This window comes from Gekko japonicus, unplaced genomic scaffold (genome assembly GCF_001447785.1).
Source record: "Gekko japonicus isolate JY-2015 unplaced genomic scaffold, Gekko_japonicus_V1.1 scaffold1973, whole genome shotgun sequence".
NCBI classification, from domain to species: Eukaryota; Metazoa; Chordata; class Lepidosauria; order Squamata; family Gekkonidae; genus Gekko; species Gekko japonicus.
The window spans coordinates 22,403-33,125 of NW_015164250.1; the positions used below are offsets into that span (position 1 = coordinate 22,403).

General features: G+C 45.9%; 1 protein-coding gene across 1 annotated transcript; it reads right to left on the reverse strand.

The window, feature by feature from the left end:
- Nucleotides 1–478: 478 nt before the first annotated feature.
- Nucleotides 479–7,922, reverse strand: LSM2 (LSM2 homolog, U6 small nuclear RNA and mRNA degradation associated). Its single transcript, XM_015408657.1, has 5 exons — nucleotides 7,809–7,922; nucleotides 6,913–6,980; nucleotides 6,677–6,707; nucleotides 5,935–5,994; nucleotides 479–1,510 (listed from the first exon to the last, which is right to left on the reverse strand). Exons 1-5 carry the CDS (start codon nucleotides 7,809–7,811, stop codon nucleotides 1,385–1,387), a joined length of 288 nt encoding a protein of 95 aa, XP_015264143.1. The 5' UTR covers nucleotides 7,812–7,922; the 3' UTR covers nucleotides 479–1,384.
- Nucleotides 7,923–10,723: the final 2,801 nt, after the last annotated feature.

Sequence of the window (10,723 nt, forward strand, 5' to 3'; positions counted from 1 at the left end):
CATGCAGAAGAACCCTGAAACCTGAAGTTAAAAGGACCACAAAATAGGTGATGGGAAATACCTCTGTGAGACCCTGGAGAGCTGTAGACAATACTGACTTGGATGGACTGAGGGTCTGCTTCAGTATAAGGTAGGTTCATATGTGTGAAGGGGATAAGAAAGTGGATAGAAATCCCTTCTGACTGCAGAAATTCTCCATGAGATCTATACCATCACCAAGAATGTGAAAGTTATGATCCAAGACACCCCCATTCATAGAAAACTGTGAAAATGGAACAGCTGCGCCACCTCTTCTTTGAACAAAAGACATGAAGTCTACCTGATATAAGCCACTTTTCCTGGAAGTGAGCTCCGCTGGATAGGCCTCAACAGAATTTTGAATAGTCCTGTTTGGGGTTCCGCTCCAAATCACAAACTTTCAACAAATGCAACATTTTATTTTTATAACTTTTACACACAAGTTCTAAAGAGACCCTCTTTAAAAAAACAAAACAGCCATGTATTCTTGTAATGGTCACAAAAGATCAGAAACACAAAAATTAGTACATTTCATTCTTCATTGCCTCAGAACCACTGAAGATCCAGAATGGAGGGGAAAATCATTTTGAAGGGTAAAGAAACTGATCTTACGGCACCCTTTAATGGCCAAAAATAACAGAAATAGGATTCTTAGTCCTTAATACCCCTTGGAGAGCCCTGAGTTAGACATTGAATGGAATTATAGTTCACAGAACAGAAATAACTGGCACATGAGGGAGTTTTCAGGCTTTTTTCTGTACCTGCTGGGATATGAATAAAAGCAATATTTGTGCTGGTTAAATATGAGATAACACCAAAAATACAGACCCCCCCCCCAAAATGGAGCTCACTGGAAAAGGTCAGTGGCAAATGGACTGATCACATATTCTGATGTTTGTGAGCATAGTATAGAAAAAAAAGACTTTTTTAAAAGGGGGGGGAATTGAATATTGGCCACTCTACCCAAGAAGTCTCTCTCCTACCATTTAACAGTGTAATAAGATTGGAATGGGGAGATCTAGGAAAACAAATAGTGCTCCTAGTGCATTTTATAAAAAATAATTTTACTGCCATTTTCCAGCAATGGGTTCTACACAACTTACAGAGCCACAGGACTGAAGAATGTACAACCCTAGTTGAAGGCAAGATAGCAAATCTGATTTTTCTTGTAGGTCCAAAAAAACAGGCAAACGAGCACAACTACACACCAGTTGTGTGCATACATGCTCTTTTCCAGACTGGGACACAAAATATTGCCACATTCTCTCCAGAAGAGGCTTGCCAACACCCTCCCTCATTCTTTTCCAAGAACACACACACACACACACAGACACAATCAGGCGATGCAAAAAAGACAGGGGAGCCATCACTGCTTCTGCTGAAGAGCTTCCTTCCGCGCAGCATCCTGCAATAGTTGTGTGTCAACCTCGTCGGCCGGAAGCTGAACGTAGCGGACGACTGAGCCACGGATGAAGCAGTTCTTGACAGACAGCTGAAGGGGGTGGGGAAGAGAGCATTAGTGCCAGGAAGAAAAACTGTGGGGTTGTGATGTAGAAGCAGCTAGATTATCCTGCATCAGATGCTAGGGTAAAGTTTACAGCCAGCAGAGTGCCGGGGGTAAAGCATCAGAGTAGGATCTGGGAAATCCCTATTCTACTCTGGAAGCTTCCTGGGTGACCTTGGGCCATTCACTTTCTCTCTTGGCCTAACCTCCTACTCACAGGGTGGCTGCTATGAGAATAGAACAAAGAAAGACAATGTGAACTACTTTGGGTCTTCACTGGAGACCCAAACAAATATTAAAGGAAGGACAGCACTGCAAACATTCACAACAAAAGAATCAAAATATTGGGGCAATACCAGGGGAAGGGAAGGCAGCATGGTATCTAGCCCAATTTCGGAAGCTAAGCAGAACTGGAACTTGCATGGAAGACCTGCAGAGGAAGGCAATGGCAAACCACCTCTGCTTCTTCCTAGTCACTGTACCTCAAAAAGGAAATTGTGGAGCTAGGAAAAGTACAGAGGAGGGAAACCAAGATGATCAGGGGGGTGGAGCAGCTTCCCGATGAGGAAAGGCTGAAGAGTCTGGGACTCTTCAGTTTAGCAAAGAGACAACTAAGGGTGCTGGGGGGAGAGACATGATAGAGGTTTATAAAATTATGCCCGGGGTGGAGAAAGTTGACAGGTTTTTTTGTCCTTCTCCCAAAACCCTAGAACTCAAGGTCATCCAATGAAGCTGATGAGCAGTAGGTTCAGAGCAGACAAAAGGAAATAGTACTTTACTCAGAGTGTGAATAAAATGTGGAATTTGCTGCCAGTAAAAGGTAAAGGTTCCCTTGCTCGAAAGCCAGTCGAGTCCGACTCTAGGGTTGCGGTGCTCATCTCCGTTTCAAAGCCGAAGAGCCAGCGCTGTCCGAAGACGTTCCCGTGGTCATGTGGCGGCGTGACTAAACACCAAGGCACACGGAACGCTGTTACCTTCCCACCGAAGTGGTACCTATTTATCTACTTGCAATTTCCTGCTTTCGAACTGCTAGTTTGGCAGGAGCTGGAACTAGAGACGGGAGCTCACTCCGTCATGTGGCACTCGGGTCTCGAACTGCTGAACTACTGACCTTCCACAGCCTGCAGTTCAGCGTCTTAACCACTTGAGCCACCGCAGCTCCAACTGGAATAAGCAGCTTTAAAAGGGGATTAGATAGATTCACGGAGGATAAGTATCAATGGCTCCTAGCCTCGGAGGGGAACCTCCACACTCAGAGGCACAAAGTCTATGAATCCCAGAGCCAGGAGGTAACATCAGCCTCGGCCTCTATGCCCTGTTATTGGTCCTCCAGAGGAACTGGTTGGCCCCTGTGTGAGACAGGATGCCGGATTAGATGGACTAGAGCCCTGATCCAGCAGGGCTCTTCTTATGTTCTTAAAGCCCCTTGCTGGGATCGCTGTAACTTGGTTGCAACTTGACAGCACGTGCATATGTACCAGGGAAAGGCAGCAAGGGCCTCCGGACAGGTTAGTCCTTGTGACATCTCCAACTCTCGGCCCATAATGCATCACATTTACATTTAGTCTTCTTAAAATGGGCACAGAGCAGTGGCCAAAGATAAGCTTGCATTCCGCATCCCAAATGGCCTTAGGCAAGTCGCTGTTATTTTATTTATAGCTTGCCTTTCTCACTGAGAGTCCGGGAAGACTGCACGGGGTACAAACAACGCGATCAAACAGCATGAGACACCTAATAAGCAATGCAAAAGGACTAGGGTTGTTACAAAATCAGAAACAGTACAATTATTATTTACTTTGTTTATGCCCCACCTTTCTCCCCAATGGAACCCAAGCAGTTTACATCGTTCTCCTCTCCTCCACTTTATCCTCACAATGGCCCTGTGTGGTAGGTTAGGCTGGGGGTGTGTGTGACTGGCCCAAGGTCACCCGGCAAGCTTCTGCGGCACAAGTGGGGATTTGAACCTGGCTCTCCCCAGATCCTAGTGCAACACTATAACCACTACACTATGCTACAAAAAGGACAGATGTGTCAAGCGATGCAGAAAATGGAATCACAGAAGTAGAAAGCGATGCGGTAAGAGCAGGATAATATATACAACAAATGTATACACACACACATCTGACAGTGAGATAGAATACAGTCCGGTTGTCTTTATAAAAGCTCCTTCCTTGACCATTCCATTATACTAGAGCTCTATTAGGTAAAGGTTCCCTTGCTCGAAAGCCAGTCGAGTCCGACTCTAGGGTTGCGGTGCTCATCTCCGTTTCAAAGCCGAAGAGCCAGCGCTGTCCGATGACGTTTCCTTGGTCATGTGGCCGGCATGACTAAACACCAAGGCGCACGGAACGCTGTTACCTTCCCACCGAAGTGGTACCTATTTATCTACTTGCAATTTCTTGCTTTCGAACTGCTAGGTTGGCAGGAGCTGGAACTAGAGACGGGAGCTCACTCCGTCATGCGGCACCCGGGTCTCGAACTGCTGAACTACCGACCTTCCACAGCCTGCAGTTCAGCGTCTTAACCACTTGAGCCACCGCATTACCTTTATTTAAAATGCCCTCCTGAACAATTCTGTTTTACCTACTTTGTGGAATGACAGAAGTGTGGGAGCCCTCCTGACCACCTCAGGCAGGCCATTCCACTAGGCCAGGGCCACAATTAAGAATGCAGGTGTACAGGGCTTCTAGTGTCCTGGCCCCACTGCTGGACCTCCTGATGGCACCTGGTATCTTTGGCCACTGTGTGACAGAGTGTTGGACTGGATGGACCATTGGCCTGATCCAACATTGGCTTCTCTTAGGTTCTGACAGATGAGGGGCTGAAGCTGAAAGTGGGTACGCTGTTGTCCCATTTCACAGGACTGTTGTACAGATTACCAAGGCCATGTACTGTGAAACAGCCTTCCTTGCTGCATGAACCAATGTTGCAGTGGATGTGCCCCTGCTGCTCACATTCACTTCCGAGCACATCATTTATTATTTATTTATTTTCTTACATTTCTCCCCCGCCCTCCCAGCCAAGGCCGGCTCAGGGTGGCTTACATAAAATCAGCAAACGATTTCAATAAAAACATGTAAAACAATATAATAAACCATTTAAAACTAGTTGGCAATTTCATAGGGAGTGCTAGTTTTGTCGTTGATAAATCAGCAATGGCTACCGTATCGGCTCTCTCTTCCCATAACTGGCACCATAGGTCTTCTGCCGGTGTCTATTCGGTGGCTGGCACAAGCCGCTAATACAAATTTCAGGGGCAACAGGGCCAACAGGGCCTCCTATCCTAGTTGTCAATGGTGGCGGCGGCTCCAAAAGCCTGCCGGAAGACCTCCTTTTTGGTGGAAAAAGTACAGAGCTTATTCCACCAGGATGGAGCCGCCACCGAGAAGGCCCTGGCCCTGGCTGTCAACAGCCTGGCTTCCTTAAGACTCGATTTGGCCCTCCCTGCCCCAAGCCAGCAAGTTATGCATAACCACCTTTAGGTGTAAAAGTCAAGCTGTTTGCACACATTGATAAACACTTGGGGGGGAACACTGGGGAGGGGGGGATGACGAGACAGTGAAATGGGATGGCCACATTTCCAAGAACGCAATGCCAGGACTTACCAGAAAACAAAACACACTACTCCCCTGCTGTAGAAGCAATTCCAGGTATCGGGGGGGCGGGGGTAGGAATGTCAATTGGTATTTAGCCTGGAGGGACACACTCTGCACTCGTACATGGGCAATCTGATTTCTTCCTTGGCATGTTCCAAGGTTCCACCCAGAATTGCCATCAAAAGCACTTTGCTTTGGTAGGAAAATCACCATGTTACAGGTCCTTACAGGAAACGTCCAATTATGTTTACTTATTAGAAATAACCAGATGTTGCATACATACATGGCATGACAATGCTGCACAGACAGGAAAACACACTGAGAAAGCCACCAAGAGACTATGTTCAAGAAAGAGAAGCAATTCTGGGGACAGGACAAGGAACGGACCTCAGAGCTACGTGGAACCTAAGTAATTTCAGGACAACTCTGGGAAAGGCCTCTGTGTCATCTGCTAGTCCTTCAGGGCAAATGTTTGGCCACTATGTGAGAGTGGATCCACAGGTTTGATCCCGCAAAGCTTTTCTTATTTACAGCCTTACAGGTTTAAAGTCAGCAAAAGCAATCGGTTTCTAGCACACTCACCTATGCTTCTCAAGCGCCTCCAACATCCTTTAATCTGAGACTATGGCAGCAAGTGCAGCATAGTAGCTACAATCCCTAACTCGGCCATGAAGCTAACTCAGGGGCCTGGGACTGTTAGTGCATAAGCCAGCCTACTTCACAGAATTGTTCTAAGGATAAAGTGGAGATGGGGACAGCCATGTATCTCCAAGCTCCTTAGAGGAACAGTGGGCTAAAAATATGACAGATACTCACCATATGAGGATATTTCTCTGGGTCTGTCACACTGATGTCTGTGAGTTTGATGTTCAGATACTGCAAAGCAAAAAGGAAAAGCTAACTGACAAAGATTCAAAGGTGTTGGGTATTACAAGTTGAAAACACTCAGTATATCTGGGTTAAATGTTTGTTTATGTTACTCACAGGAAGTCACATGTTTCTCATGTAACCAATGTTCTTTAGCTGTAGGATGCCCGGGAATTTTCTCCCTGATCTAGGAATTTGATTGGGACTAAAGTGTCAAGGTGTGTTACCATTTTATGGCTTCTCTTCCCGTCTTTGTTTTGGTGTTCTGAAGAACAAGAAGAGCAGCCATAATCTCTCTCTTCTAGTTTTGTCTTTCTAGAGTAAGGATGTAGCCGATTATGCTCTGTTGTTATTTTCATCCCAGTTACCCTTCCCATGCTAGAATTTAGTAAAAACTTTATATTTTAATCACACATTGAATCTCAGTCTGAATTATTTTACTCTTGCTCTGCTGGACTATTTTATCTCTGCTAAATAACATTTTTTAAAAATATCTCACTATCACCCAACAAAAGGGCATGTAAGATTTTGTTCTGAAGCTTGTTTATATGCTCCCAAGATACTTGCCGCCCAGTTGCTACTACCCAGAGAAACAGATAGACACTAAAAACATGTTGGGATTTGAAATAGTGGGCCATCTGGGCACAAATTTCATCATCCAGGATAAAGAAACAGATGTTGCTGTTCGTACCTGATCCACAGAATGCAGGGTCCCACAAATACTGTAGAAGAGGAGAGAGAGAAAAAACAATTAAAATATATCTTTAATTGGGGTGGAAGATCTAGAGCATTAAAGAGGAGGAGGGAGATAGAAGACTTGGCAGCGATAGTGGAGGATAGAGAGTCTGAAAGGGGTTAGGATCTGGGAACTGTCATCCCCTGTTCTCCACAAAGGAAGTAGAATCCATGCTCTGAATAAAGACGTACCTCAAGTCGTTCTTCAGCTCAACTACCACGTCCTTCCCTACCAGGGATTTGAAAAAGGAGTAGAAGAGCTACACGGGGAGAACGAACAAATCATTAGCCACAAGCAAACCTTTTCTTTTAAAAAAACAACCCCTAGAAACAAAAACCACCCAAATTTTACTCCACACTGGCATGGGAAGCAGTGTGTACAAAACACACCACACGCAACAATGTGCAACTGCACATTTTCCAAAATTCTGGGCAGGAGAAGGTTGTGAGCCTCTTTGGATCCTCACGGGGTGGAGTGAGGCGTAAGTGAAGTAAACAATACTCCAGCATCCCAAATTCCCACCTCTATCTCTCCAAGGTACTGGAACATAAACATTTTATTTTCTTTTTTTTTAAAAAAAATAAGCCATATTAGCTCCAAAGCAATGTTGCACTCATTAATGCGCTCACCTGACCTAGACGGCCCAGGCTAGCCCAGTCTTGTCAGACCTCAGAGACCACCAAGGAATACCAGGGTCGTGGCGCACTGAGACAAACAATAGCAAACCACCTCTGCCTTTCTCTTGCCCTGAAAACTCTACAACGTCGCCCACAGTCGGCTGCGACTTGACGGCCAGAAATTTAATTTAAAAATAAATTAATAAACGCCAAGCTCCCTACGCGCAACTTAAACTGGGGCAAAATCACCCACTGTACACCAAGAAAGTGTGCCCGGGGCTTCCCTGTAACGTGCAGGTAATATCTCAGGCTAGCAAGCTCGACCATCCATTGTCCAAACCTAAAGACTGACAACTCGGCATAAACAAATCCACCTCTACTCACTCTTGCACCCCGCTTTCAGGAGGGAGGCGGGGGGGGGGACAAAAACTCTCGCGCCCCACAACAAAAGGCGTGACGTCAGCACTCACCATTGCGGGAATTGCCGCTCACAGCAGCAAAGAACCCGCGTGGAGAGAAAACCCGCAGCGCTGGAAAGAAGTTCCCGGGCTGGACAGACGTCGCAGGCGCGTCTATGGGAAGGAAGGGCGGGGCTATCGGCTCTCCCCCCGTCACGTGAGAAGGGAAACGCTCATGCACTCGGAAGTGAATGGGAATTCCCAGAGATTCTTAAAGGGGCCGCTGTCTGCTTGTTCCGTTTCACCGGCATCTAGTTTTAAGCGTAAGGAAGTCGGCCCGTTCGCTTTCCAGATTCATTTCTTACAGTGGCCAGACCTGCTGCTGCTAAAGACCTTCAAGTGGGTAGTAGCCGTGTGGGTCTGAAGCAACCTGAACAAGACCTTATTAGGTGTGTGAATCGAGATAGGTAAATGGATCTTCCAGGTGCAGAGGAGGCAGCATCCTTCTGAATCACAGTGGCTGAGAATCGTTTTAGAGGAATCTGCTTTTGAACCCTGGTGGGAACAGCATGAGCCCCCAGTGGTCCTGGATCTTTCCAGCAGAGTTCTCCCACCCACACCCACCCCTCCCTTCTCCTCCACCTCCTGCTGCTGCTGCAACAGACCCGACCGACACGGCTCCTTCCGGAATTATAATCCTCCGGTACCTTTAACAACTGTGTAGCAGGCAGAAATTTAACTGGTGGAGCCTTACATGAATTTGGTGGGGAAAGCTGCCCCCGTTAAAGATCTTCCTGTCAGAGTGGGCAAAGGCTACTGTTGGTGGGGAGAGTGTGTGTCTGGAAAGCGATTCAGCTTGCAGAGGAAGCGTGCCAGAGTTTTAGGGGCAATAGTTATTGTCCTGCTAGCATTATAACAGAATGGCCTTTCAGTAGAACTCCTCACTGCACTGAACAGTACAAAACAAACACAGACTTTCACCAAACAGTGACTGAAGCTAAAAATGAACAGCAGAAATAAAAAAGACAATCGCTTTTTAAAAAATTAAAATTTTAGAAATTGAATAAATAAATAAATAAAACAAAGGAGACCTACAAGCTGTATCCATTGAGTGATTGTGAAATATTTAGCACTGAAACCTTATATAAGGGTTCCCCAACTTGGTGCCACTCAGGACTTTGGCCTCTGCCAAGCTTTTCAGAAGGGTTTTCCATTGGCAGATCAGCACCTGGCCTTTCCTTAGTCAGTGTGTGTGGTTCCATTTCCCCTTCAGGCTTTCCTTCTTCCCAGGAGGCTTCAGGACAGAGATATTCCATTCAGCTCCACCTCCTGGGGCAGCCATTTTGGACTTGGCTCCACCTCCTGGGGCTGCCATTTTTGTGTGCTGACCACCCCCTGCTCCCTCAAACCATGCATAAGTAACAAAATATATATATTCAACATTCGATGAATATAATAATCTAAACCTATATAAATAGAGCTGTTTTGCAAAAATACAGTATAGTAATCAGAAACTCAAAAAAACATGTTCCAAAGACAAAAACAGTCCTATTAATCCACCTTCAGAAATAGTCCAAGCCAAATTCCTCAAACCGTGAAAAGTCCAAATGAATATGTTTATGATTCCTCTTCAAAAAAACTCGTCTCACCGCTTGTGTATCCACTTCACGGCCCTGCCAGCTTCAGAAGGTTGCCATACCGCGTTGCTTCCTCAAAAGTGGAACACCAAAACCGCCCAGCTCCAGTGCTGAATAATGCACCATGGAGGAATTTCAGACAGACGATATAATCCGGAAGAGGAACGGTTCCCAAACGGTTTCTAGACTGTCATTTCAGACAGAACCGTTTTAGAACCGGTTCCCTACCGGAATATATTTGTAATTTCAGACACAAATGCTTCTGTCCCGTTTAGGAAACGGGGCTGAAGCATTTTACCTGTCAACTGCTTCCAAGTAGTCTTCAGTTTCCTCTCCCGGTTCCGATGCGCTTTTTCACGCCGTTTCCCGCGGGCGATCTCTGGGTTTTTTTGGGGGGACGGACGTTTGCTTTATAGCGTTATAACGCTATAACGGTATAACGGAACAGCAGTATATCAACACCATTGGAATGCCTGGAGTGTTTTGTTATACTGCTATAGCGCTATAGCGCTATAAAGCGACCGTTTAAAAAAAAGCCGGAGATCACCCGCGCGGGCGAAAAATGGTGGGGGAAAAGCGGTGCAGTCTGAAATGGCAAACCGCTTCAAATCCAGCCCTTTACTGGAAGGGGAAAGCCATGTATGAAATGGCAGCCCTATACTGGTTTACTCCATGACGGATAAAAAACGGCTTTAAAAAAGGTAATGTGAAATCAATGTAATTTTCATTCTTTTTTCTTAGTAAACTTTTTATTCAAGATGAGATAAACAATTTATACAACTATCAGCATCTTTTTTTGTTAACGAGTACTGTAATACAAAAGTAAACATAAGTACAAAAATAGATAAGCTGTCGTCAAATTGCACAAACTCAAATCATAAGCAAAGCATACTATGTGTGTGTGTTATGTGTTTTTAACAATATGATCACACTTACTGATAAATTATAGTTCAGTTGGGTTTTCTCCCCCCCCCTGTCCTTCCTGTGCCTTTAGCATAAGGAGAAAAGTGTTGCCTGCTTAGGGTTGCCAAGTCCATCTTCCACCCCCAGTGGGGGACTTTGGGGCGTTCCTGGAGGGGCGGGGCATCCCCGACATGATGACGTCACATTGGGGACATCCGCCCCCCCCCGCGCACCAGATTTCCCGAAACGGCAGTTCCCTGCCATTAAAGGAGCCGGCGTTTCCCTTTTAAATGCAGGAGCCGGCGTTTCCCCTTTAAGAGCAGCCGCATTTCCCTTTTAAGAGCACGAAGCTGGCATTTCCCTGCAAGTTTGAGGAGATCTGGCTTGGGAGGAAACACGGGTTCCACACACTTAAAGGGAGAGAGATGGGTGGCTGTGGGTGATGGG